Source organism: Copidosoma floridanum, unplaced genomic scaffold (assembly GCF_036245765.1).
Source record: "Copidosoma floridanum isolate Cflo_tuat_1 unplaced genomic scaffold, Cflo_Japanese_pri ptg000001l, whole genome shotgun sequence".
In the NCBI taxonomy this organism is placed as follows: Eukaryota; Metazoa; Arthropoda; class Insecta; order Hymenoptera; family Encyrtidae; genus Copidosoma; species Copidosoma floridanum.
Genome location: NW_028321878.1, coordinates 3,139,584 through 3,166,319, shown reverse-complemented (window position 1 = coordinate 3,166,319; position 26,736 = coordinate 3,139,584). Strand labels below are relative to the sequence as shown.

Genomic DNA, 26,736 nt, shown 5'->3' with positions numbered 1-26,736 from the left:
ATATACTTGGGCATGTGTGTCATATCGATGTAACAAAATATCATCGTTTCCCTAGAAACGGCTTTTACTCGCAAGTGTTCGACTGGTGTTAAAACCGGCAGGTTAATTTACAGTATAAGTGTGAAAAAAATGGACGACATAGGTAAACCACGAAATTATTATAATCAACAAACGATGATTAACGATGGGAAAAAAAAATAATCGTAAATTTAAGGAAACGAGTCGGATGCGTACAGCGAGTATGGCTCAGGAGAAGAGGCAGAATCGTCAAGCGGTGGTTCCATCCCAGAGCCGATTACTTACAACACGGAAGATTTCGTATCGCAGCCCAGGCTTTCCGAGGACGGGACGGTTCCTCGGAACATACTGGAATTCGAGTATCCTTAAAAAAAAAAAAAAAAAAAACGGCGAAACATTCGTATGTAGAAAATAAACGTAAAATCAGCCTTAGCAAAATTATAAAAGCCACTCGTTTGGCTACGACTGTCGAAAGCGCTTCAACCTCTGCGCGGCCGATCCCGACACTCTCATTTTCGCATCCGGCAATTTGATACACTTCCTCGACGTGCCGGAAAATAAACTCACATTCCGACGCTCTTCCACCGGCGGTGGTATCGGCCACATCACCGTAAGTATGAAAAAAAAAAAAAAAAAAGAGAGAAATTCCCAAGTGCAGCCGAGTATAACGTTCTCGAACCGCGCGCAGAAAAATCCGGCGTTCAATCACATCGCCATCGGTGAGAACGGAATAGATCCTCCTGTAATTATATACGAGTGGCCTAGCATGGAAATCGTGAGTGTCTTGCTCGGCGGCACCACCCGTTCTTATTCTCACTTGCGTTACAGGTAAAATACATTGGGCCTCATTATGCGCATCCTTCCCTACCACGCGTCACATTATTACGCACCGGCGTCGAAATAACCGGTCTGCGTTGCACATATGCATATATATATAAAAATCATTCGCACGCTCATCCTTCGCGCCTCGCATGCTCAAAAGTATATGAGAAAAACGGTCGATTCTCAGCCCGGACGGCGAGCAACTGGTGACCCAGGGTGGCGAGCCGGACTACCTGATAACCATATGGAACTGGCGGTCGTCGAAGGTGGCCCTGCAGTGCAAGTCCCACGGACAGGACGTGTACAACGTGGTGTTCTCGCCGACGATGCCGGGCCACATGACCTCGTGCGGCTCGGGGCACATCAAGACCTGGAAAATGTCCGGTACGTTCACGGGCCTGAAGCTACAGGGGGAGCTCGGCCGGTTCGGCAAAACCGAGATCTCGGATATCGTGGGCGTGTATCCGATGCCCGACGAGAAGGTATAAAAAAAAACAAAAGGCTCCTTTCACAGTACTTCAAACAGTAGTCGTTTTGCCGATCGTTGCGCAGGTCATTTCGGGCTGCGAGTGGGGCAACATACTCGTGTGGGACGAGGGATTGATAAAGATCGAGGTGCGCAGGAAACAGAGCAGGCCCTGCCACGCGGGCTACGTGTCCCAATTCGAATACATCAGCGACGAGCTTGTTTCCATTGGTATGAAAATCGGTGTTTTCATTGCAACGTGTTCAAATGTGTACTGATCAATTGCAACATCAGGCACCGACGGCCGTATAAACTTTTGGTACTACGAGACGATCGATCTGGCGGAGCAGTCGGAGGACAACCACTACCTCGAGGTCGAACCGATCTACGAGGTCGTGGTAGAGGAGGGCGAGGACACGGCGATGCTCATGCAGATACTAAAGCGAGAGCCCGACGATCCCGACGACGCTCTGTGGTACGCTCAGGACGGCAACGGGGGCCTGTGGCTGGTCGACCTGTCGACCATGCGGACCCCCGAGGCCCCCAAAAAGCTCCTGAGATGCCACGCGGGACCTATCATGGACATGGACGCTGCCGATTGGGGACCATACGCCGCGACCATAGGCCAGGACGGCCGGCTGCACGTCTACGACTACCTCGAGAAGAGGCTGCTGCTCGCCCACCGGTTCCTCGATCCCGGCTCCTCCCTCCTCTGGCTCCCGTGTTCGGTATGTACACATACGGATTGCCGATCCTTGGACCGATCGTTTGAACGGGGGGCTACTTTTGCAGGTCGAACCGAGTGGCTCGACGCTCGTCTGTGCCTTCGGCACCGGAGTCCTTCGCGTGGTGATCGTTGATCCGACAAAGGCCACGACCCCGAGGTTGATCCAAGTTCTGAAGCCGCACGTGAAGAGCGTCACTCGCGTCTCGACCAACCCGTCCAACACGTACGTGTCAAGGGTGCTTTTGCCAATCGATATATGGGCCCACCCACGTAAACGTACTTTTGTCGTGTGTTGCAGTGTATTGGTGACGGGGAGCGAGGATCAGACCGTGTTCGTGTTTCGAATCGAGAGGGAGAAGTCGTACCCGGTTCTGGTGCCGATTGGCTACCTGAGGCTCCCGTCGGGCGTCACTTTTGTCACCTGGAAGCCACAGACCGTGAGATTCGCGGCCAATGCTTTTGTTTTTTCCCGTTCCAAGAGACACATGTGGTTTTGTAGAAGTCAACGGTGCTGGTCGGGTGCTCGAGGGGAGACTGCGTGCAAGCGGACCTCCCAGAAGAAGTCCAAGCGTACACGACGATTTCTTACGAGCTGACCGAGTGCGAGCCGATCGCGTTCAAGTTCGAGTCCGTGAAGTCGTCGATACTGAGGGAACAAGCTCGCTTGGCGAACGAGAGACGGAGGCAGGAGAGGATAGCCGAGCTGATGGCCGAGTTGGCGTCCATGAGGGAGAAGGATCCCAACCTCGAGCTCGACGAGGACGTTTTTTTCGGTATACGCGCTGTTTTGCTCTTTATCGTTGGATGATGCGTAGCACTGCGCGTGGCACTCGTTCGATCTTCAGAATCCGAGCTGGAAGATGAGCCCCCGCTTCCGGAGATTTACGTGCCGGAAGTGCCCAACGGCGTGCTGGCGGCCTTTTACACGACGAGGGACACTCTGCTGCTGTCAATTGCCGGATACGACGCCGGCTATACGTACGAGTACTCCAATCCCCAGCTCGGTCAACAGCCCGCGCTCGTCGGCAGTAATTTAGTCGTCGACAGCGACGACCAGGAGATTCACAGCTTTCTGTTCTTGTACGCACGTGTTCATCTACGGGCGGTGAAAATGTATATGTATATTTCATGCACGACAAGCGTTTCAGGAGCGAGCGAAAGTACATAGTCCTGGGAATGGAACGCGGTGAGATCCGCGTGTGTCGGACGAACCCGCGCGAGGAAGCGGACTTTTCCGACTATTGGCTACTGCCGATGCACGACAACGACAACGGCCACGTGTCCAGCATGCGCTTGGGCTGCGAGGGCAACGTGCTTTTGACTTGCGGCTACGACGGCAGCATCTTCTCGTTTGCCGTCAACGACGACTCGGGTAGACGAACCGCCCGTGTCCGCGTGGAAGTTGACGTCGCTGTCGTAAGCGTTTTTTTTTTTTTTTTTGTTTGATCGGGGATGGGGGAAAAAATATCAACAAACGAAAATATAACGACGCGGGGAAAACGACGTCTCGTCGATGTAGTCCACGGCCGATGTACCGGATATCGAGGATCTGGATCATCCGAGTTTGGAGGAGGTCATCGTGCAGGCCGAGCGAGACAGAGTCATGCGCAACGCCAAGGACGACAAGGAGCACACCCTGGCAGTACTGCGCGAATTGACCGAAGAGTTCAACTCGATTTTGAAGAGGTAATAACTATATACATACGATTTGTTTGTCACGGTATCTCGCGTATGTTTCCCTGGGGTTTCAGGAACGGCAGTTTGCCGCCGTCGCAGAGGCTCACCGACGACGAGCTAGAGATGGACCAGAGGATCACGGCGGACCTGGACCGCGAGCTAGAGGCGCAGATGGAGCTCGTGCATGACAAGTTGGCCCACGATCTGGAAAAGAGCAAGCTGAGGCTGAAGAAGCTCACGGACCACTTTATCGAGCCGATCACGTGTTTGCCCTTCGTGGTGAAAAAGATATTGTAAGAAGATGCGCTGTTTTGGGAGGATCGACGGAGCGTTGAATGGCATTTATCTTCGGCAGGGACCCGAGCTCTATGGTTCACTCTCTGAGGGAGCTGAAGCTGACGGGTGACTATGCTGTTGGCCAATCGGACAGCTCGAGGAACGACGAGCACGATCAGGACGGCGGTGAGAAGTTCATCTATGGAAATATGAGCGCGTTACTAATTTGAGATTGAAAAAAAAAAAAAAAAAATGCTCCCAATTGCAGCCGCGCCAGCGAACGATCAGCAGAGTTTGTTGACCCTGGATTCCGCCAGGTCTTTATTCCATCCTGAATAATAAATCAACACCTCCGAGTCTCGCTAAAATATAACTGTAAGTATCAAATCTTTTGTAAAAGGACCGCCAGCACATTCGGCTCGGGCGGCAGCGACCGCGAGGCTGGGGCGCCGGTTTCCGGGATGGAGAGTTTTCTGAAGGGCCTGAGCCCGGAAACGATCCAGTTCCACTTGGGTGACGAGATAAACCAGCTCTTGAAAAAATACCGGTCCCTCAAGGGCAAGCTCGAAGAGCAGGAGCAGGAGGTAAGATATATTGTATATGTAAGGTACACGGGCGTGAAAAGCAAAGCCATTTCCCTGGAGTTTCAGTGGAAAACCCTGCAGTCGGAAAAGCCCGACCCGAAAGCCGTGAATTCCGAGGACAAGGAGGCGATCGAGCGCGCAAAGAGCACCGTGGGCGACTACAAGCTCAAGGTCCTGCTGGACGTGGACCCGGAGAACCGAGCGACCGTCGAGAGCAAGTACAAACAGATTATCGATTGCAGGCGAAAGGTTAACCAACTATATACGAGAGCACGAATGTATAGAAAAGCGCCGATTCGAGAGAGTGAGTGGCTGGACCGATCGGTCGTTTCAGATACACTTCCGCCGCGAGGACTTTAACACCAAGCTCCGGGAGCTACGGGCGAGGAAGGTCGAGCTGCAGGTGGAAGTCGACCTGTTGCTCAAGCGGTTGAAAAAAATCCACGACGAGATACCCGAGGAACAGGCAAAGGCGCTGCCGAAACCACCCGCCATCGACCACAACGAGGAGTTTCCTGAAAAAAATCTCGAGGTTGGTCGCCAATCGACATCTTTCTCGCTTGAGATTATACACAACCAACGAGCCTCTGATGATGCGCACGTAAGCTCGAGTCGTACGTCCCGACGTCGGAGCGCATCAAAAAGTCGAAGAAGAGGCGGCTGTCGTCCATCACGACGCAAATGACGCTCGACGACTCGGACGAGGAGTACGAGATCCTGCTGATGGACGAGGCGCGCTTTCGGCCGAACGAGTGCTGCGGTGGTCCTGGAGGCGACGGGGGAAACTCCGTTTTTGCCTTGGACGAGAAGCAACAGGTGCAGATGATCCCGTGCGTCGTGCCGCTGGAGCTTGTAGCCGCGCTGCGACTGCCCGACAAGAGTGACAGCAAGTTAGGTACCGTGTCGGTCGTTCCACCTATATCACGTGGAGTTGATTTATACGCATGAAATTTCAATGGCAGAGCGCGAGATGAAGCGGGCGCGCGTGGCGCGGAAGATCTACGAGCAGGACGAGATCCTGAGCCACATAAGCCGGAGCTACGAGGCCTTCGACGAGGAGCTCGGGCGCCTCGAGGCTGAGCGGCTCGACATCGTTTACGAGAGCGTCTACATGGACCTGCACCTGCTGACGATGCACCAGGAGCTCATTGTCCTGAAAAAGTTCGAGGGCATGGAGAACGAGTTCTCGAGAAAGGTCGACGATCAAGTCAAGACCAGGACCCTCGTGGCGAAGAAGGCGAGCTTCCCCTTTCTTCTCCCTCCGTCGTTGTTTGCTTTTGCTGAAAAAGGTCGTGTTGTTGTTTGTTAGATCGAAAAACTAGCGAGGAAAGTTGAGGAGAAGAAAAACTCAGTGGCGAGGCTGCGGGAAAAAATCAAGGAGAACACGGCGCGCTACCTAAACTCCATCGCCGGGCACAAGTACTACGTTTTCCTCAAGAAAATCTGCAAGAAAAAGTACAGCGCTCCAAAACCTCACGACGACCACGACGACGATGGTACATTTATAATATTGTTTTTACGTCTGTAAAAAGAAAAGAAAAAAAGAATCACTTCACCAGAGCGTCCTTCTCCGGGTATAGCCTCATCCTTTTCGTTCGAGAATAACAGCAGCAGCAGCAGCAGCAGCAGCAGTAGCTCCGAAGACGACCCGAACGACCCAAGGTACTCGAGCTCGAGTGATTTCGACAGCGAGAGGGTCGCGCTACTACACATGACAGAGACCGAGTGCCCGGACGATCTCGAGCGCGAGATCTACGACGAGGCGTTTGCGGTGCGCGAGACTCGGTATACTTTAGTCACGCTATTAACAAAGACTTTACAATTTCAGTTTTTTTTTTTTTTTTTTCTGGTTGTTAATCATTTGTATGATATAGATACGCGGAGGAGCACCGGATACAGGACGAGTGGCGCAGTGCGGAGCTGCTACAGGAGGAGCTTGACGCTCAGCGCAATAGGATCGAGACCACGGAGATCGAGCTAAAGGCCGATCATGCCCAATTGCAGGCCCTCCTGGTGCGTTCGTTCGACGCGTACTCGTTTACTTTTAATGCATTCTCTTACCGCTCATCATACGTGCTGTTTTCCATCGTTGCAGCGGGAAAAACAAAAACAGCTCAACGACATCGACGTCACGGTTATCATGAAGCTCGACCAACTGCAGCTGTTCACCGGCGAGGCTGACAAGCCGGAGAGCATTCAAAACTGCATAGTCTTCGACAAGGATCGGCTCTCTCGGCTCTACGCGAGGGTCGGCGAACTGGAGCAGGATACGAGGGAGCTGCAGGAGAAGCACAGGTGAGCTGTACATTTATATAGTGCATTGGAGGGAGCTTTTCGAGAGCTTGGTCGTCACTTTGGTTGAAGGAACGACAAAGGGCACCTCCGCAAGATCAAGGTCGATTGCGAGTCCATGAGGAAGGAGCTGGAAGCTCTGAAGGAGCAGACACAGAAGGAGATGGAGCAAAAGTTTGGCCAGCAAGTGTCCCTCGTCTCACTGTACGAGGCGGTGCTCAAGAGGTTGATCCACAACATCAAGGCCAATACGAGCTCGCTGATGAAGTTTTACGACGACAAGATCAAAGGTTGGTTTTGCACCGTTTCTCGGCTTGTCGTTGAATCGGGGTTTTTTTCACTCGTTTGAAATAGTTATCAGGAAGGAGTACAAGGAGCAACTCCAGTTGCTCAAGGATTTGATTCAAGACAATACGGAGAAGCTGAGTTTTCTCACGGTTTTGGAGGAGGAGCTCTTCAAGCTGCACAAGATGCAAAAACTCAAAATCATACCCGAGGTACATACCTACATGCGCTTGATTAGAATAAAAAAACACACGCACGCACAATTGTTGACGACAAACTTTTTGCAGGAAGAGATAAGCAAAATAGAATCGCAATACAAGTCGGATCTGAGCAAACTCAAGGCCATGCTGAAGAACCAAGAGAAGCAGAAGGAGAGCATTTCCAGGGACATAAGATCTCTGAGCCTCAAAACAAAGTGTTTGCAACCGGAGGTTACTGAACGCAAAAAGCCGGACAAGCCAAGGGGATCTGGGCCGAAAAGTGCGGGGAAAGTGGACGAATCGAAGCCAGCGAGTTTCGAAGACAAAGAAATCACCGTCGACGACTTTGAACACTTTAAAAAAGTCATAGCTGTAAGTTGCGCTGGGCTAGATGCTTTTTTAAGCGTAAAAAGTCGTATGTGCCATTGTGCGCGATTGATTTCGTAGATACGGCACCTGTTGTCGCAAATCACAGCCGTGGACGATGTCAATACCAAGGAAACGGTGGAAAAAATGTTGAGAGAAGTCGTTGGCAAACTGAAACGGGCCGGCTACTGCGAAGAGGAGATTAAAAAAAATATCAGCGAGATCATGCACATGTCGGATGAAGAGCAAGAATCGTCTCAAATTGACAACCTGTTTAGCAGCGAGAGTCTAGCTGACATAATTCACCAGTATGATTTTTCTATTTTGTTTAAATGTTACCAAGGAGTTGGTTCAATGTAAAACATGTTCTTAGGTGCGATGAAAAGACAAATGACGTTTCGTTTGCCGAGGAAATCAATCCCGAAACTTACGGTAGATTGAGAGAATTGTTTTCCAGTGTGGGCATTAAAGACGAAACTGGAAGTATAGCACTGACGATAGTAAAGAACTTGAAAACGAGCGGAGAGGTGGCATCTGCGTTGAAGTATACCTTGAAAAAATTACCGAATACCAGCTACGAAGTAAAAACAACTCTGCAGGAACATATAAAGCACTCGTTGATGGAAATCATGAAGTGCATCGATGGTCCAGGGTTTTCAGTAAGTAACATTGTTTTTTTAACTATTTATAAAAAATTTATTTTAATTTTTTTTTTTTTTTTTTTCAGCAAGAAACTGAGTGCTAAGTTATGATACAATCGTTGAAAATATCTGCTGTGAAGTTATTTCTCTTTTTTAGTAACAATTTATCAAATTAACCTAGAAACCTTAAATATTTCTAATAGTAACGAGCGCTGTACAAAATTTATGAATAATGTAATAGTTTTTAAGTAAATGCTAAGAAATCCACAGCACTCCTTAAAAACTATAGTGTAATGTGAAGAAACACAAGAGTTGGGATTAAAACTAATTCGTTTTTTTTAAATACCTAGCCAGAAAACTTTACCGAAAGTTTTACACAAAAGACACATTTTTTTTTCAATCATTTGTTGCTCTATGTAATCGTAACGAGTAAAAATATATCACCCTAATCTTAAAAAAGTTACTTTAACACAGTAAAAGTGCGTCTGCATTGTTTTATCAATTCACACATTTTTTTAAAAAAGACTAGCAAGCTATTTATTTAAGATTAAAAATTTGATTTTTCTAAGAAGAACTAGCACTGTATAAAAATATTTTTTATTCTATATTATACACGAAGTCAACTCACATTCAAGAATACCAGCACATGTCGCTCTGCTGCCTAAAGCTTCATGATTGAAGTTAAAGTGAAGTGTCCAACAAAATCTCTTCCACACAAAACCGCTGTAGAAAAGATTATTTTACTGTTTCTTAAAACTTTTCAGTATGGGATAAATATTATCAAATGCCTCGTATATCTCTTGGCGCACTTTGGCTCCTAAAACAAAATTAGAAATTTTCATGAAAATTTGTACAAATTTACCTACAAAAATAATGATAAATATTAACCTGTGAGTACAACTTTCCCAGAAACAAAAATTAACAACACAATTCGAGGTTTAACCATTCTGTAAATGAGACCAGGAAACAATTCTGGTTCATATGATGAGAACTGACCATGTGTGAGGACTAAACCTTCTAACCTGATTGGAAACTTTACATCGCAGCTGCCAACCATATTTTGAACTTTGAAGTCGAGGAACTTAGCCTGGGCAAAAGAGTTTTAAAAATTTTTCATTGCATAGTGCAAGTCAACAGTACAATTTGAGTGAAAAATATATTACCGGAAATCCTAGTTTCTGGATGATTCTTGCATATTTTCGTGCTGCAAGACGAGAGTCTTCCTCACTTTTGGCTCCTGTACATACCATTTTACCACTGCTAAATATAAGAGCTGTCGTTCTAGGTTCTCTTATTCTCATAATCACCGCAGCGAAACGTTTTGGATTATATTCCGCATTTCTCGCGTGTAGGGCTATTTTCTTTAAATCCAACTTACAATTTAAGTTAACTGTGGAAACAATATTCCTGAAAGATATAATTAGAGCAACTATAGAAACGTACGATCATGAAACAAAATATAGCACCTTGAAAACTTACTGTAATTGAGGTAAAATACCCGGGTCTGCCGAAGCTGGAGTCATTGGTGTCATTGGTCCTGGAGTGGATGGTCCCATTGAAGAGGCCATTTGACTTGAAGGCGGTATGAGAGGGGACATGAGGTTTTGCTGAAAATTTATGATACTTAAATAATCTTAAAACCTAAATGCCATACTCATTATGCTTTAAAGACTAAGAAAATTACTGGAGTTTGAGGCTGCATCAAATTATGTGGTGTGGCAAATGGTTGATTCATGGCATACGTGTGCATGGACCTCTGTGGAGTCTGCATCAGGGCAGACATTGGATTCATGCCCATTTGTGAATGCATTCCAAATTGCTGTTGTTGTTGTTGTTGTTGTTGTTGTTGTTGTTGCTGCGATTCTTGCTGCTGTTGGAGAGCATTGGGCAAAATTTGTTGATCTTCATCTGGCTGATGTAGTGGTGTCCCAATACTTGGTATGCTGAAGCCAGGACTTGGAAGCATTTGATCCATCTTGGCAGTTTTGGGGTGTGGAACCAGAGAATATATAAAATAAACGCTGTGTCTATTCGCACCAAATCCACGTAATTACGTGGATATAAGGTTAGGAATTTTAAAGAAAAACGCTACTTTTTCAAATGAAGTATGTCCACGTAAAGTGAAGTTCGCAGATTGCGTGCCTATAAGAGAACATGTGTGTGTATGAAAGCACAATTTTTATTTTTACTTGTCTGATAAATAAATAAATATGTATATATCTGTGGCGTCTCACACAGCGCTCTCCCAAAAGTGGCTACCGAACTTGGGGGGAAATTCAAATTGGCTATATGGAGCAAGACGCAAAACCTCAGATAACTCGACAACATTCCATACACCATAACTTGATAAATTAATCCTAAGCTATTTAACCCAATAACCCAACGCGCCCATACGTTTTAAGTAACTTTTACTCGCCAGCCTTTAAACTTCAAATTGTAGCGTGCCGTGCCGACTCTTGTTGACACTACTTTAGCCTTTAGCCAGAGAAACACATAAGATTTGTTCGGGATTAAGCTTGGAGCTGCTCGGAGGCCGGAGCGCTCCTTTTAGATTCAATACATTGACTATAGAAAAAAGGAGCGCTCCGAGCTACACCAAGCTTAATCCCGAACAAATCTATATAATTCTCTACAGCTAAGTATACAGTCTACAGTTAACAGTTTGGAAAATTAATATTTTAATTATTAACTCCATCTAGCGTCGCAGATTTCGAACTAAAAAGAATTTTTCCGCCCTCGGGTGGTTTTGGGAGGCTGGTACTTCCTCGGGCGAAAAAGCAGTTTTCCGGAACTCGTTCGAAAAGTCTCCTTTACGAACCTCGTTACGGCCCGAGCCGAAGGCGAGTTCGCAAACAGAGACTTTTCAAACTCGTAGGAAAGCTACCATTTTTGTTTTCAAAAAAAAGGCACTATGATGATGCAGAAACTACCATAGACATATCAGAAATATAGAGTGCTCGTTCTTATACTTATATTATGTACACGTACACGGCACATAAGCACAAGTTGCAGAACTGTAGAAGGAGACATAACATGATAACAATATAATGGGTGTATTCCGCAAATGCTGCCAGCAGTTAAGTTACGTAGCTCCGAAATATCAGATGGCATAGGAGTGAAAACAGTAAAAAATATCAAAGTTTGTTGACATGCGGAACCCACCGACAGTTAGTACAGGTTGACGCTAGCGCCGCCCGACCATGCGGCGTTACCACGACCTACGTAACTTAACTGCTGGCAGCATTTGCGGAATACACCCAATAACATCGATGCTTGCGCTTCAGAGCGCCGTGTATACTTATAAGAACGAGCAAGTCTATATTTCTTATATGTCTATGGAAACTACGCACTACGCACTACGCACTTAAGCATGCAGTCACGCAGGTCGCAGAATATAGAAACCATAATAATAAAAACTATACGCAGAAACCTGCGTCTTTCAAGGATTAATATGCATCATGTGGAAATATATAATGCGGCTGTTGTTCAGATGATTCTGATGCTGCTCATCTGCTGTTCAGATTCAGAAAAATAAATAAGTATATACACTTAATACAGGAGAAGACGAAGTTTGTACATATAAGAATTAAGTAATAGCCTGGTATCAAGAAAATTGGAACAAGAATTATTTGTAAAAGTTTCAAAAGCCAATGTAAGAATATTAGTTTGTTTTAGCTGTGCAAGTATAAATTAGATTAGGCTAATTTTTTTAAGCTTAAGAAAATTGTATCCTTAACATCGTATTAACATGCATAGGTACGCAGTATTTTTTTCATATTTTGAAATCCTTATTCATTATTTTGATAATCAGAGCCAAAAAGTCGAACAGAATGTTGTTTTTATTATTGTTAATACATAATTAATACCCGGAAAACACTGTACTGATTTTGCTGCTGCCTCTAGAATTTAAATCCTTCGTCTAATCTAACCTATAAAAATATTATACGTTTATTTTCGTTTTTTGTACAATAAATGGGAATCCTTGGCATCACAACCGTTGCGATTGCATCCTTATGACTACCTAATGCTGTAGAATAACCTCTTGGACATACGTCCAAGTCATAATTATCTTCTTAATTTGTATTTTTACAGATTTATAACACCTTGACAAAATGTTCAATCAAAACGCCGCTCTAACTACACCTAAGTCGACTGCAAATCCTATGAATGATTTCGAAGTGGTATCCCCACCTGAGGATTCGATATCAAGTTTGGCATTTAGTCCAGCAGCCTTATCTCAAAATTTTCTTGTTGCTGGCTCTTGGGATTGCAATGTCAGGTGCTGGGAAGTCGAGCAAACCGGAAAAACTGTTCCCAAATCTATGCAGAGTATGACAGGACCTATCCAAGATGTTTGTTGGAGTGATGTCAGTTTTAGATAGTTTATATTTGCCATAAATGTCACATCAAAATTTAATAAAAAAAAAAAAAAAATTGTCAAATACTTGTTTTAGGATGGCACTAAAGTATTTATGGCGTCTTGTGATAAAATGGTCAAATGTTGGGATTTGGCTTCTAATCAATCAATCCAGGTAGCTGCTCATGATGCTCCTGTGAGAACTTGCCATTGGATTAAAGGTTCAAATTATTCATGTTTGATGACTGGTTCGTGGGACAAAACTTTAAAGGTATTGTATGTTATGCATTGAAAATATTTGTAAAAAATATCGAGTTATGTACGTGAATTTTCAATGTTTTCTCATTTTCAAGTTTTGGGATCTCAGAACGCCAACTCCCATGCTCACGTTTAATTTACCTGAAAGATGTTACTGTGCAGACGTTGATTATCCAATGGCGGTTGTAGGCACAGCTGGAAGATGGTTATTAGTGTATCAGTTGGAAGGACAGCCAGCTGAATTCAAAAGGATCGAGTCCCCTTTAAAATATCAACACAGATGTGTTGCCATATTTAGGGATAAAAAGAAAGCTCCCACTGGATATGCTTTGGGCAGTGTAGAGGGTCGCGTTGCCATTCAATATGTTAATCCGATCAATCCCAAAGACAACTTTACATTTAAATGCCACAGATCAAATGGAGCACAGGGTGGATTTCAGGATATTTATGCTGTATTTATAGTTTTTATTAATATTTTTCATACTCGTGACGCAAAATTACTAGAATTAACTTTGTTTTATAGGTGAATGATATAGCGTTTCATCCAGTTCATGGAACTTTAGCAACTGTTGGTAGTGATGGAACATTCAGTTTTTGGGATAAAGACGCTCGCACCAAACTTAAGCCCTCGGAGCCAATGGAACAACCTATTACGCGTTGCTGTTTTAATCATAATGGTCAGATTTTCGCATACGCCGTCTCTTATGATTGGTCAAAGGTACTTCAACTAATTTCTTTCAAAATTCGTAATGCATGTTCCTTCTTACTAATTATTATTACTTTTAGGGTCACGAATACTATAATCCGATGAAAAAAAATTACATTTTTCTTAAATCTTGTTTCGAAGATCTGAAACCGAGAAGTGCATCATAAATAGCATAACTATCTCTTTTGTAAATTAATACAAACTCTATTTTACACAAATTAAAACTAAGTATTGATTTTTTATACAAAAACTCTAACTTCATAATAGGAAATATATTTAATGATTTAATGTATTTTTCAATAAATCCACACTTTAATTTATTGAATTTACATAACAGACTTTATTTCACAGCATTTAATATTCTTTCATAGTAAAATGCCTTACAACAATGTACTTGGCAGATTTTTACAATGAAAAATCTGTCAAACATTTTATGTACAATAAGTCGTTTTATACAATGAAGCGGTTATTACATATACATATATAAACACATTGTTTGGCAAATGTGAAACACTCCCCACAAATTATGTTCATTCAATTAATGTTATGTTAATGTCGCTTTATTTTTTTTGAATGATTCGAAATAAATATTATTGATCAAAATAACAGTTTGAAATAAAATATTTAAAAATTTTAGAGCTTACAAAAATAACTGTACAAAACTTTTATTTAGTAACATCACACTACAGTTATTTACAATTAAATCTAGTAGTAATGTTATTCTCAACATAACAGTTTCCATCTACACATATTCTAAACGAATCTATCTTGTCTTTACATTGATTTATTTTACAAGTCCTTACAAATAAATTGTTTATCGATGTTGCTCAGGAAAAAATTCTGTAAGAATGTAAAAAAGCAGCAAAGTGTACTTTTTTGTATCCCTGATGTGATCGCATTTTAATCATAATACATTAAAAAATAATCAAATCACTTTCTGTAACACATAATCATGTGGTCATACTGAAAAACATTATTAAGAAGAAACATAATGAAACAATTGTTTATTAACATTTGATGGTGTAAAAATTTTTTTAGCTAGTACACCTGAAGAAGAATAGCAATTAGAGTCAATTTTAATGATATAACTACTGTAGAAGTAACGTTATCGCTATAAATCATCGTGAATATGATTTTTATCGTGTTTATCGTTACCATCACTAGTAGAATCTTTAACAACTTTTAGCTCCTGTTTTAGAGGTACAGTATTTAAAACAGGATTTAAATGTTTCGAGTCTTTGACGTCTTTAATAGGCACTGATTTTTTGTCTGATTTGTGGCTTTCATCCTCTTTTTTCTCGTGAGCTTCAACTGAACCCTTTAAATCTTCAAAAATTTCGTTAAACTGCGACGCTAATTCAAGCCGTATCACGCCTTCTTTTTTATTATCAAGTTCCGCTGTTTTCTTTTTCAATGCAGACTCGTCATCATTAAAGATTTTAGCAGGATCAACGTTGATAATTAAGTCTTGATTTATATTTACGAATTCGTGAACGGAAAATATATCTTCGTCAAAATTTCCTTTTTGTGGTTTATCCAACAATTCAAGGCTGTGTAACGCAATATAATTAATGATAATGGGTACATATTTTTTCATAAACTTTTCAAACTCGGCTGACTGTATTTTATGAGTTTGATTAATGATAGAGTTTATCAGAGATTCCACAGATGATTTGTTGAAGTCCTTGATTTCCTTAACTATCTCATTAACGATGTATCTTTTTACATTCAATGCCGATATTCTAAATAAATACCCCAAAAAATACTGCTGTTGTATATTTGGAAACAAGTCTTGGTAAAGGGTAACTATACTAGCATCAGGGCTGACTTCACTTAGTTCTTTTAAAAACCAATGAATTTTTTTGGACATTGGCGTATTTCTGATCGTCTCCTCGTCAACGCCCCGCTTACTTATCACTATGGAATAAAACCTGTAAATGCCTGAACTTTGTATCGAAAAACCCAGATTAAGCTTGACTGTTCCAAAGAGTTCGTTAACCAGCATTTTTTTTATCAATATCCAGCTCGATTCGTTGGCAAACCTATTTTTTGGGGTTTCAAAAAACGTGTCGAGTTTTTTGGCACTGAGATTGATCTTTACTTCGTTCATCTTAATTTGAGCTTGCAAATAAGCGTAGCTTATCGTAAGTGTTTTAATTGTATCTTCATCAAGCGTTGAACTTACAGCAGGTACATTGGCCGCACTTGGGCTTGATGATAAATTCTACAGGGGGAAAAAAATACAAAATAATGATCACTTCGTTTGTATTTCATTCTTATTCGTTTAAAAACGAAACAAACAGTGCTGCACGCAAAAAGCTTAATTAACTTGCTTGTGGAAACTCAAATAAAAAACACAATTTTCATGCAAAATTCACAAATTGTGTAATCTCGGAATAACACGTATATAGCATTACAATTTTTGTTGTAGATACACAACATAAGTGGAAATAAATAGCTGCGCGGTCGCCCCAGCTCTCGTCTGCTTTTCAAACTTGCTTCATGACATTCGGGTATAAATGATGTTTGTGTTTACAGATAATTAAAGCTACTATAACAATACAAGCAAAAAATTTTCACACAGCTCGTATTGATATATTGATATTTACATTTCGTAATTTACAAGGGAATTTTAAAATAAACATAATGTCTATGCTATAAATGATAAAAGCTACGATCTTTTTAAAATAGATACTATCCAAAAAGTCAAACCTTCTACAAAAATAACAATTAGGCACCAAACCATACAAACCTGTGAAGTCTGTCGCGTCAAAATTTGTTTAAATGTGCTTTTTAACAAGTCAATTATTGACAAATCGGTAGGAGCTTTTAGTTGCGTTTCTTTCCTATGATCTTTGAGAACCACGCCACCTGTAAATAACAAGATTTTTTATGGTAAATTAATGTGAAATATTTTGGAACATTTTATTTTTGAAATGAAAAATAAATGCTTACTTATAGTGACTGTTAAGGCGCCTTGAGTTGATATTATGGCTTGCACTAATTGACTAGCTTCAACACCAAATAAAAATACAAAAGGAATCGTAACATCATTGATTGATTTACCATCTGACGACATTGCGAATAAAATTGATTTTTCATAGCTCGTTGTTGGTATGTTATCCAGCACAATTCCAGCTATAGCACCAGCTTTTTGTACGTTTCGAGCCTAAAATGCAAGTTTTTAATGACTAGTTAAATCAAAATCAAGTGTTTTTTTATGATTGAAGTTTCTACCATGAAAACATACCTTGTCAATAAATTGGCAATCGCCTCTATCAATGACAGCAATCATACCGTTCAATTGATCATCATTATCAAGTTTATCGCAAGCCAAAGATGGATTAGCAATGACAACTTTGCCTGTTACTCTGTGATTTTTCATGTCAGCACCAAATTGCGCTGGACCACCAAGAAGAGAAATTTTCTGTGGTGGCTGAATGTTTGGATTGACAAAGTTAACAAGGATCGGATGAGTTTCCAATGGCACATGCTTGTTGAGTTCAAGAATCTCTTGCATAAACATTTGTCCTTCCTCCGCATCCTGAGGTGATTTCGCACTTGAAAGAGTCTGAAGAAATTTTATACTTCCATCACCAGCTATCAAAATCACTATGCCCATGTCGTTTAATAATTTCACGTGCTCGCTGTTATTGGGCTGGAAGTGGATTGCGCTCAGTCTTTTCTTTGAGTCACGCTTAGGACACACATCCTCGACCATATTGCGCAGTGGTTGTCTCACTGAGGCAGGGAATAGATGCAAACTGTTTGGACACGTCCTGTCAATTTCCTTTACGTATACTTTTTCTCTTTCGATTTCCTGCAACATTGTTCATTTGAAATTCTGCATTTTTTTTTTTTTTTTTTTTTTTTTTTTTTTTTTTTTTTTTTATAATGCAGCTGCTGTAAAATAGTTACCATCGTGACATTGGTCCTGACTGATGCTAGGGACAGTGGTAGCAAATGGCCCTCGGTGGTGAAGACATATTCATCCAAATTCAGTATTAAATCGCTCGGATCGGCGAATAATAAAAATAAATATTTGAAAGTTTCGGAGAGTACAAAACTGTCCATGGTATCGTCATGCTTGTTAGTTCTGACATCAGACACTGCAGCAAAACCACATGGTACCCTGGCATATGTTTGAAGGCTCTTTAATACTTTCCGACCAACTCCCAAATAGTAATGATCTCCAGTGGCTTTATACAAAAAATACGTTGACTCCAAGAACTCGGGTCTTAAAGGATGATGGCCCCAGTGTACCTATTATTTTATACATTTTACATTTCGAGCAGGATCTTTTTTAGATATGTAGAGTATTTAATGTCAATTACCTGAAAGTCGGTAGTAAATGCTTCCGGAATAAAATTATGCCTTTGCATGACTTGATATAGCATCTCGTGTGTTTCAACAGCTGGTTTAATATCACCTTTCAACACCTTGAATTGTAAAAACATTTTTTTAATCAACTTTTGTAAGTTGCGAAAAATATATATTATAAGAACAACTTACTTGCAGTCCCGGCCAAAAAGCTAATAGAGCATCCATAAAATTTTTCGAATTTGTATTTGGCCTATGCATGTGGACGTCCAACAACATTGGTCCTTGACTAATGTATTTCATTATAGCTTCGTAATGCTTATTAAATCTTCCCAAGTATTTTTCATCACCTTTATAACAATTTGCTCGTATTATGAATTACATTAAAACAATGTTGTTAATAAGACAAATTCGACATACCAAGAAGAATGTAAGCCTTCAAACAATACTCGTAATAGGAATCAATGCCAGCTCCAACCCCTGAATCTCTTCGAACCCAATCTCCGGTATTCACATTTAATACTGAACCCATTAAATCGGTTCCTCTGTGTCTCAATTTCCATAAAACATCCATGGCTTTTTGAGCTTTCTCCTGCAAATACAATTAATTTAGAGATGTTGTCACGTTTTATTTTATTTTTTATTTTTTTTTAAATTAATTATTTAGAAAGTTACCTCAAACATTGCTTCTCCTGTTAACCTTGACAAGGCAGCCATTTCTAAGATCATACTACCAGCACAGGCTGTACAAGTTTCCCTGGTCATTTCTAATGGTACTCCTTTCATGCCATATTTCAAGTTTATCTGTGATTAAATGTATAGTTGAATATTTGAAATGAAAATTATAAAAGATGTATTACTTGGTCAAGTTTTCAAACGTAATTTACCCTTCCAAAAGGTATCCCGGTTGTTGTATTAAATGCAGGTAGGAATCTGTATCCTAAATCTTTGGCTAAAGTCAATAATTCACCTCTGTACCACGGCATCGCGATTTCTTTTTGTTGTATAAAATCAGCTAGAATATGCGCACTCAGCAAACCTCTAAAATTGTAATTAAAGAAAAAATTTCTAAGCAAAACACGAATCGAAAAATTAAATAAACTGACATACCCAAGCATTCTAATATTTGTTTCAAATAAAGAAACAATAACATCTGTATCAAATGTAATATCTCTTATAACAAGTTTCACAGCTTTTTCAAATTCTCCTAAATTACCCATCACCTGGAATAAAATGGAAAAATGTACAATTTTGTAAAGCGCTTTTAACAATTTTGTTAACAGCATTCAATGCTCACCACAAGAGTATCAAGAGTATCCACCAACGTTAGAGAAAAACTAAAACACACGATTAAACATGTTTTTAATTGTAATAATCTAGTGGCTCTATCTAATGTTACACTTACTTTCCAAGAGTGGAATCCATATCTCCTCGATCTGGCTCCGATCCTCTGTATCTACCCTTACAACTCAATGGCATAAGTTCGTCGGCGGGATATGCATTATTCATGTAAGCGTTGTAGGCGTGGAAAAACATTTCCCTTGCTCCTTGTCTGTGCAAATGAAGTAATTTAGTTAAAAAAAAAAAATAAATAAATAAATATAAAAAAAAAAAAAAAAAAAAACATTATTGATACACACTTTAACGTTTCCCTCTCCTCTCTGCTCATGTATTCAATTCTCCCATCATAAAATATCTCCAAAGCTTTACCTATGCTGTATCCACAAACGAGCAAAAGGATAAAGCAGGAGGACAGGTGGTAAGTGATGGATCTCTTGGCCATTTTTACAGCTTGGCGAGCTTTTGCAAATCTCGTTTTGTCAAGAGTTCAATATCACTGCAACTGGACTCATCGTTCAGGTACTGATGATCACTTAGCTCGAAACTACTATCAATACGTTATGTTTATTTAATCGTATGCCACGACTACCAGATTTTTTTTCCGTAAACTTTTTTTTCACTTCTCGTTGCCTAAAACTTGAAATAAAAGCAAGTCATTGGCAGTGCTGTCATTTTGATAGCATATACGATGCTAGTAACTACATGTAAACGTAGATTAATTTGACGCAAACCGATTGTAAGGAAGAAAAATATTACACGTACTACCTACACGCATTTACATGCGATGCTTGCGCTCTTACATTTCACGAGATGCTTCAAAATGTCGAATGAAAACTCAAATCGTTAGTTCGGAGATAAGCACTATCAACCACGTCACACACAAGTTAATACACATATTTTCTTCCAATTGGGGCTAAGTATAAGGCTTAAAGTTAATCCGTGGAGCAATAAGGTGAGGACACTCGTCGTGTCGACAATGACGGCGACGAGGAGCTCTCCCCTATATACATATTTACTGCACTGTTTTTTTGCGCTCCCTGCCTCTCTTTCGCCGCCCGTGCAGCGGCCAATCCTTGAAACAAATTAAAAAAAAAAAAAAAAAAAGTACATTTAAAATTTAATTAATTCTACTTACTTTATTTAATTAAGCTGCTTGATCGTTGAACTTGACCTACTTGTCTTGATGCTCCACTTGAAGGGTTATTTTATAAAAAACTACGTCAAATCAACACATTATGACCGATACTATACAAATTTTCAAGGTCTAAATTCGACAAGAAATTGATATTTTATTAATTGCATTGCCATACCTCGTAAAACTGTCGAAACTGTCAAATGAACTAATAATACCTTCAGTTTTTTAGTTACCAGGCCAATACACACTTTATCGATTCAACTTTTATTTGGTCAAAATTTTTGTTTCTTTTTATTTTTATGAACATGTTTATCTTTTTAATGCCAAATTTTAGTTAAAAAATATTTTTTTGGGATTACATTCAAAAGTTTACCGCCATACTTACCTATGCGTAAAGGAGTGTTTAAATGAACTCCAAACCTTTTTCTCTTTCCAACTTCCAGCTTCCAGTCCGAATCAGTGACTCATAGTTTTTGACTTCATTGAAACTTACCCTTAGTCTTTTGTGATAATAGATTGATGATATCATAAATCATAATAGTTAAAAAAACTTGTACAGTCTCTCATTTCTGCAAAAATAAAGATGTTTGGCAGAAAAAAGGAAGCTAAAAAGGAACGTCCTGCCAGGCCTGCAGGAAGTCTTGCTCAGGTGATTGCTTTATTTTTAAATTGCTCTGTCTTGCACAGTTGACAAGTGTTAATTCGGAACCTTTATTCGTTTTTTTTTTTTTTTGGAACATTTTGTTAATAAATCTTTTGCAGTATGGTATTTTCGAGATTCCCGAGAATTTAGGCGATCTTGGTGGCTCGATAGACATTGATGATGATGACGATGATTTAGAAGCTGAATTAGCTGCTCTTACTACTGGTGATGAACCAATTAAACCAAGAAGAAAAGGTATATTTGTCAAAATCCAATCGATAATTTAAAGTCATTTTACACTTGCATACATTATCAATATTTGTATTAAGCTCCAGTACCCCCAAAACCAGCTGTTAATTTAGATGACTTGATCAACGAAAGCATGAAAGACATTAACTCTGACGATGAAATATCTGGCAATGATGACGATGATGATCCTGACTTATTGGTATGACAATTCAGTGTTCAATAAAAGTGTTGATATTCATTAGATAATTATATTTAACAGAACGAATTGAAAAATCTTAATGGGGAATCAGAAGATGAATCAGTTGTAGAGCCTGAACAAAAAAATGATGCAGTAAATGATGTGAGTGAAATTTCAAAGTTATTGGAAGAACGTTTGTCGATATACAAGTTGGCAGAGCAAAAGGCTAAGTTGGAAAATGAGTCCAGCAAGGCCAGAAGATATAACAGGGGTGTCAAGACTTTAGAGCATTTGTTATCTTCTTGTAAACATGGAGAACAAATCGATCAGTCGGAAATTCCTCCTGTTTTGCCACCATCTGCTACAAGAAAAGTTGATGAACCATCTGCAGGTATGCATTTTCAATGTGTATCATGGTTAACTAAGTATTTGCAGTCTCACATAGTATTTATATTTTTTAAGCTCCAGAAGTACCTGCTGCACCTGAGTCAGTTCAAGAGCCTGCGGAAATTAGTTTAACACCAGCCGTTCAACCAGAACCAATAAATCAAGAAACAACGACTCCTACAATAGACGAGGCTACATTAAAACTGTTAAAAATTCGTCAGGAGGAGTATAAAAAAGCTGCTTTGGTATGGAAAAAGTCAGGAAATCGAGAAGAAGCTTTAAAGCACATGCAAATACTAAAACAATTTGATGCTGCTTTTGAAGCAATTTCTCAAGGTAATATAATCGACTTATCAGACATGCCACCGTCACCTTCACTACCAAACTGCACTGTAGCTTCTGAAAGTGCGTTGGAAGAAAATAAAGAAGAAAATACGAATCAGACAGCATCTTTGGTTGAACCTAATGTGCCTGGTAATACTTGCTGATTACATTAACTTTTGTTCCTTGTTAAAGTAAAATCAATAATTTGTTGAAAATATTTTAGCCTCAAGTGCATCTGAAGTACCTGTTTCCTTAGAAACTGCCTTGAAAGAGCGTTTGGAAATATATCGTCGTTCTAAAACGGTAGCCGAGAGCGAGGGAAATTCATCGAAAGCTCGAAGATACGGCCGCATTTGCAAGCAGTTTGAGGATGCCCTTAAGCTCCATGCGAGAGGAAAACCTCTACCTATTGATGAATTGCCAACGCCTCCCGGATTTCCTCCACTTACTGAATTAGCAGGACCCAAACCTTCTCTACCAAAACCTACTGCTGAAGAAGTATCTGAACAACCGGAAACACCGAAGCGTCTACCACCACCGCCACCAGCAGAATCTCCTGGGGAAGCTGCAGCTTTATCACCCAGTCCAGAAGAACCAGCAACACCTGTTGCTCCACTCCGAAAAAATTCAGGTACGATGAAAGTACAAAATTACGATCCCCTCGCTAAGTATACGATTTTCAAAAAGTTAAAAAAATAATGTATTACAATCTTAGATAAAAACAAAAAATTAACAACTCGAGTGGATAAACAAATCGAAGCTTTGAAAAATCGCCAGAGAGAACTGAGGTTAGCAGCCAAGACAGCTTTGATGGCTGGAGATAAGGATTCGGCCAGAGATTATCTTAGACAGGCAAAGGGAATTGATCCGCTGATCAACGCGAGTTTGAGCGGTTTACCTGTAGATATGAATTCCATTCCTTTATCCCCTCAAGCAAAACTTGATCTAAAAAAGTCAGATTTGGAACCGGAAAAATTATCAGACGACAGTTTTACCGTGATAACGTCGATGGGTTGCTCTGAAGAAGCAACTGGTACCGATCCGCAAATTTACGAAAATCTCGAAGATCAGTTAAAAAAACAGATCAAAGTAAGTTTTTTTTTTTTTTCTTTCTTTTTTTTGTTCACACTGGTATAGTTTACTCTTAACAACTATTATTTTAGTGGTGTTTGACTACGAGAGATCATTGCAAAGCTCTTGGAGACGTTCCAAGTTATAACAAATGGGAGAGACTTGCTTTAAATTACACAAAAGATTTGGATATGTTGAGGGTTCGAAAACGAGCAAATTTATCTCCCCCACAACATCACTACGAAGTTAAAACTTACTCTATTGTGCAGTAAGCTTTGTCTTTCAATTTCATTTACATCCACGAATGTTTCTCACTCATTTTTATTCCTTGCAATTTCCGCAGAAGCTGCACAGATATGACTGATGCTGATGTAGAAATTTCAATCATCAGAGGCATAAATTATACTAAAGAAGTCGATACTTACGTCATGTTTGAATTACCTTTGCCTCCTGACAGCACGTCAAGCGATAGAACTTCAACCGTTAGGGACACTTGCAATCCAGAGTACAATACAACTTTTCCATTAAATGGAATAATCGATCGCAAATCACGGCAGTGTCTTAGAGTTTTTAAAAGACACGCACTGAAGTGTCAAGTCTGGTCGAAAGGGTAACGTATTATTTATTGCATGTTTGTCTCGAAAATTTTGATACCATCATAACAATAATGCCTATTATTTTGTTGTAAAAAGTTGCTAGTCTCTTTAGTAGAAATAGTTTTACAAAATATCATAATTGGTGTTGATGTTGTAATTAGAGGCTAGATTTTAAGAGACTGCAATTAGTTGACATTAGTTGATAGAGTAGGACGTTGCTTGCAGATGCTCGCTGAATCCCATCATGTGTTGCACTCATCCAAGGTATGCAAGTTTCACAGAAAGTAACCTTGTACTTAGTACCATATTTGGACTCGTGGTAAAATATCATTTTGTCAATATCTCGCAAAAATTTATCTACCTTATTTTTATGATGTCTAAGAAAAAAAAAAAAAAAATATTCTCTACATTTTCTCGTTTGGTCATGAATGACCGGCTTGAAGTTGAATGGATTGCACGAGCCAACTGTAGAGCAACGTAATTTTTGTATTAGACCCGTTTACCTTGGGCATGTTTGTTTATAAGAAAAAAGTGAAATTTTTCTATTCCAGAGGATTTTTCCGAGCCGACAGTCTCGTTGGCACCGTAACTATTAAGCTCCAACCTCTCGAGACAAAGTGCATTCTACACGACTCGTTCCCCGTAAATTACTTTTTTTTAAACTTACACCCAATCATTAATCGAATTTTCACGTTACCATCACAATTGTAGCTGATGGAAGGACGCAAGGCAGTCGGCGGCAGTTTAGAAGTGAAGATTCGACTTCGCAACCCAATACTCACGAAGCAAATCGAGCAAAATACCGATAAATGGCTGGCCATCGATCACTAAGTCTTCACACGCGTTGTCCGGCTATTCCGTGTGTGCGCTTACAAAGGAAAAGGTATTTGAAAATGTTATTTCGCAATGTTGTCTGCGAAACATTTGTAAATATAAGTATCAGTTAATAGGGATTATTCCAATGCTTTGTAAAACTCTGTGTACATATAATTAGTTATTTATTTTCATCAGAAGTTTGAAAGCGTCGAAAAATCAAGTGATTTTTCTAACGAATGACTCGGAAAATTCACAGCTGCTTGAAAGCCATGGGTTGTCGTTATTATCAAAACAACGAAACGATTGTCGGAGTTGTTTGTATGAATATTGTTAATTTTATATGCCCATGAAATAAAAATAAAAAGCTTTACTACAATTTTACAATATATATTTTTTTTCCGAATCCTCGTTCATTGTTGGAAAAAAAGGCAGTTCACCCTTTGGGGAGAAAAAAAAAAAAAAAAAAAAAAAGATGAAAAAACGCGGTTGTACAGGTGAAAAAAGTAATTTGCGCGCCGTTCGCGAGATAAAAGGAGGATTGTAACAGCAGCGGCAATGACCGATTAAACCTGATTCGGCATTTTCGGTAACAAACTATTGTCTAGTAATTGTTTCTGCCTTCGCTCCTCCTGCCTCAATCGTGCGCGGGTGGCCCTCCTTTCTATACCTATGTGTGTGCGCGGTATACTCCTTTCTCACTGCCATTCTTGGCTCTATATACTTATATGTAGTACTATTTTGGTTTTGCTCCCCAATTCGCAATTCGGACGACCGAGTCTTCCCTAAAGAAGTCCAACGCCACAAGTTACCGGCACCATACAGCACCTAGATGGACCAAACGACGCTAAAGTACATTGTTCACGTTGAAGCGTCTGCGGAAAAAAAAAACCATTTTTTTTTTTATGTTTATTACTAATTGGTTGACTTACAAATTTTACTACATATAAATTTATTTTACACGATGATGATAAATGTAACATCAAAATAAAGCTTTTCTCTTATACGTTGTTCAAATATATTTGATAGCAGTTGCGTGAGATCTAGAGCTGCATGAAAAAAAAAAAAAAAAAAGTATCGTGTTGGAAAAAAAAAAAAAAAATATTGATATGCATATAAATATAAATGAATAAATAAGTGGTAGTTTCGAGTTTGTGAGCACGTGATTGCTCGGTTTTTCCAATTTCCACGTGAACGTGACGGACATACAACTTATCAAACGAAAATTCGAACGATTGACTGTAAAAGAAAGAGAAAAAAAAAAAAAAAAATATTCCGCACAAAAAACATGTGCAATGTAAAAAGAAAAAGATGCATATTCTATACCAAGAACAAAAAAAGAAACGAGTGCACTGCAGGCCCTGTAACCGCAGGAGGTGTCTGCAACAAAAAAAAAAAAAAAAAAAAAAAAAAAAAAAAGCGAGGGGCCATCGAGCGACGCGACCCGCGAAAGTGCACCGCAAATACAGTTGTCTCGCAGCTCATCACCTCGGGAGGTCCCGTATCGCGCGCTACACATATAATATACACACCTCCACCACCGTGCACACGCGTAAAACGACCAAAGCATCGATTGAGTCTCCTCCTTTTTTTTTTTTTTTTCTCCACCGTCATTATATTCATCCCCTGCACGCATAAAACAGAGAGTAAAAATCGTACACCCATACGCAAAAAGTGAGCGCGTGGTGCAGTATACCTACGAGCCATTTGCATGCGCATATACACACACACACACACATATATATATATATGTATATAGCACAGTTTACTCGCTAGCTATTTCGTAAGCGAACAAAAGAGTAAGTATTAAGAGCGCCGCGCGCGAATTACACGGTCCAGCGCATAATATTTGCCGTGGCTGGTGGTGCGCGCGGTAGCATTACCTCTTCTCTCTGCGGGAAGTAAAACGAGAGAGGGAGGGAAGGAGGAAGCAACGATGCAATGTTGACCTTTTGGCCCCCCGGCGGTGCGAATTAACGATGTTTGCGCTTTAACCCTTGCCCG

General features: G+C 40.4%; 5 protein-coding genes across 13 annotated transcripts; 3 read left to right on the top strand and 2 right to left on the bottom strand.

Annotated features, from left to right (window-relative positions):
- Positions 1-129: 129 nt before the first annotated feature.
- LOC106640339 (cilia- and flagella-associated protein 44) lies at positions 130-14,484 on the top strand. The gene is made up of 31 exons (XM_089588770.1): positions 130-142; positions 215-377; positions 466-628; positions 707-846; positions 1,028-1,322; positions 1,393-1,537; positions 1,601-2,034; positions 2,099-2,256; positions 2,332-2,470; positions 2,533-2,806; positions 2,879-3,113; positions 3,182-3,428; positions 3,553-3,719; positions 3,785-4,003; positions 4,066-4,172; positions 4,255-4,303; positions 4,387-4,570; positions 4,637-4,819; positions 4,905-5,102; positions 5,177-5,465; positions 5,533-5,807; positions 5,880-6,066; positions 6,151-6,365; positions 6,455-6,583; positions 6,666-6,865; positions 6,935-7,152; positions 7,217-7,359; positions 7,435-7,719; positions 7,795-8,021; positions 8,087-8,347; positions 14,349-14,484. Exons 1-31 carry the CDS (start codon positions 130-132, stop codon positions 14,482-14,484), a joined length of 6,078 nt encoding a protein of 2,025 aa, XP_089444896.1.
- On the bottom strand, positions 8,460-10,839 carry Tbp (TATA binding protein). Of its 2 annotated transcripts, XM_089597909.1 has the most exons (6): positions 10,589-10,839; positions 10,039-10,496; positions 9,834-9,961; positions 9,518-9,761; positions 9,243-9,441; positions 8,460-9,171 (listed from the first exon to the last, which is right to left on the bottom strand). In XM_089597909.1, exons 2-6 carry the CDS (start codon positions 10,327-10,329, stop codon positions 9,095-9,097), a joined length of 939 nt encoding a protein of 312 aa, XP_089454035.1. In that variant the 5' UTR covers positions 10,330-10,496; positions 10,589-10,839; the 3' UTR covers positions 8,460-9,094. The 2 variants fall into 2 exon arrangements, with proteins under 2 accessions (XP_089454035.1, XP_089454069.1); XM_089597943.1 differs by lacking the exon at positions 10,589-10,839 and having other exon boundaries at positions 10,027-10,581.
- Positions 11,769-14,275, top strand: LOC106640429 (ribonucleic acid export 1). 3 transcript variants are annotated; one of them, XM_089594289.1, is made up of 6 exons: positions 11,769-12,006; positions 12,447-12,721; positions 12,809-12,982; positions 13,065-13,421; positions 13,493-13,687; positions 13,756-14,275. In XM_089594289.1, exons 2-6 carry the CDS (start codon positions 12,467-12,469, stop codon positions 13,840-13,842), a joined length of 1,068 nt encoding a protein of 355 aa, XP_089450415.1. In that variant the 5' UTR covers positions 11,769-12,006; positions 12,447-12,466; the 3' UTR covers positions 13,843-14,275. The 3 variants fall into 3 exon arrangements, with proteins under 3 accessions (XP_089450415.1, XP_014209957.1, XP_089450417.1); XM_014354471.3 differs by having other exon boundaries at positions 11,769-12,037; XM_089594291.1 differs by lacking the exon at positions 11,769-12,006 and adding an exon at positions 12,074-12,110.
- LOC106640428 (ER degradation enhancer, mannosidase alpha-like 2) lies at positions 14,004-20,315 on the bottom strand. The gene is made up of 14 exons (XM_089594274.1): positions 19,636-20,315; positions 19,401-19,547; positions 19,293-19,332; positions 19,106-19,218; positions 18,883-19,036; positions 18,671-18,799; positions 18,416-18,587; positions 18,188-18,345; positions 18,010-18,114; positions 17,594-17,938; positions 16,926-17,495; positions 16,631-16,844; positions 16,428-16,546; positions 14,004-15,899 (listed from the first exon to the last, which is right to left on the bottom strand). Exons 1-14 carry the CDS (start codon positions 19,776-19,778, stop codon positions 14,787-14,789), a joined length of 3,522 nt encoding a protein of 1,173 aa, XP_089450400.1. The 5' UTR covers positions 19,779-20,315; the 3' UTR covers positions 14,004-14,786.
- A 656-nt stretch (positions 20,316-20,971) lies between these two features.
- On the top strand, positions 20,972-25,111 carry l(2)gd1 (lethal (2) giant discs 1). 6 transcript variants are annotated; one of them, XM_089591799.1, is made up of 13 exons: positions 20,972-21,120; positions 21,234-21,369; positions 21,450-21,562; positions 21,623-21,932; positions 22,040-22,402; positions 22,476-22,778; positions 22,824-22,883; positions 22,968-23,341; positions 23,416-23,591; positions 23,667-23,933; positions 24,145-24,183; positions 24,471-24,561; positions 24,631-25,111. In XM_089591799.1, exons 1-13 carry the CDS (start codon positions 21,055-21,057, stop codon positions 24,748-24,750), a joined length of 2,418 nt encoding a protein of 805 aa, XP_089447925.1. In that variant the 5' UTR covers positions 20,972-21,054; the 3' UTR covers positions 24,751-25,111. The 6 variants fall into 6 exon arrangements, with proteins under 6 accessions (XP_089447925.1, XP_089447922.1, XP_014209905.2 ...); XM_089591796.1 differs by having other exon boundaries at positions 22,004-22,402; positions 22,476-22,883; XM_014354419.2 differs by having other exon boundaries at positions 21,444-21,562; positions 22,004-22,402; positions 22,476-22,883.
- The last annotated feature ends 1,625 nt before the right edge of the window (positions 25,112-26,736 follow it).

Coding starts and splice junctions, on each gene's coding strand:
- LOC106640339 (XM_089588770.1), top strand. Junction 1,538..1,600: donor CGACGAGCTTGTTTCCATTG/GTATGAAAATCG, acceptor TTGCAACATCAG/GCACCGACGGCCGTATAAAC. Junction 8,022..8,086: donor CTAGCTGACATAATTCACCA/GTATGATTTTTC, acceptor ACATGTTCTTAG/GTGCGATGAAAAGACAAATG.
- Tbp (XM_089597943.1), bottom strand. CDS start 10,329: ATGGATCAAATGCTTCCAAGTCCTGGCTTCAGCATACCAAGTATTGGG. Junction 9,442..9,517: donor TCCAGAAACTAGGATTTCCG/GTAATATATTTT, acceptor TCTTTTGCCCAG/GCTAAGTTCCTCGACTTCAA. Junction 9,172..9,242: donor TGGGAAAGTTGTACTCACAG/GTTAATATTTAT, acceptor ATTTTGTTTTAG/GAGCCAAAGTGCGCCAAGAG.
- LOC106640429 (XM_089594289.1), top strand. CDS start 12,467: ATGTTCAATCAAAACGCCGCTCTAACTACACCTAAGTCGACTGCAAAT. Junction 13,422..13,492: donor GATTTCAGGATATTTATGCT/GTATTTATAGTT, acceptor TTTGTTTTATAG/GTGAATGATATAGCGTTTCA. Junction 13,688..13,755: donor TCTCTTATGATTGGTCAAAG/GTACTTCAACTA, acceptor TATTACTTTTAG/GGTCACGAATACTATAATCC.
- LOC106640428 (XM_089594274.1), bottom strand. CDS start 19,778: ATGGCCAAGAGATCCATCACTTACCACCTGTCCTCCTGCTTTATCCTT. Junction 18,346..18,415: donor GAAGGCTTACATTCTTCTTG/GTATGTCGAATT, acceptor ATTGTTATAAAG/GTGATGAAAAATACTTGGGA. Junction 17,496..17,593: donor TCAGGACCAATGTCACGATG/GTAACTATTTTA, acceptor ACAATGTTGCAG/GAAATCGAAAGAGAAAAAGT.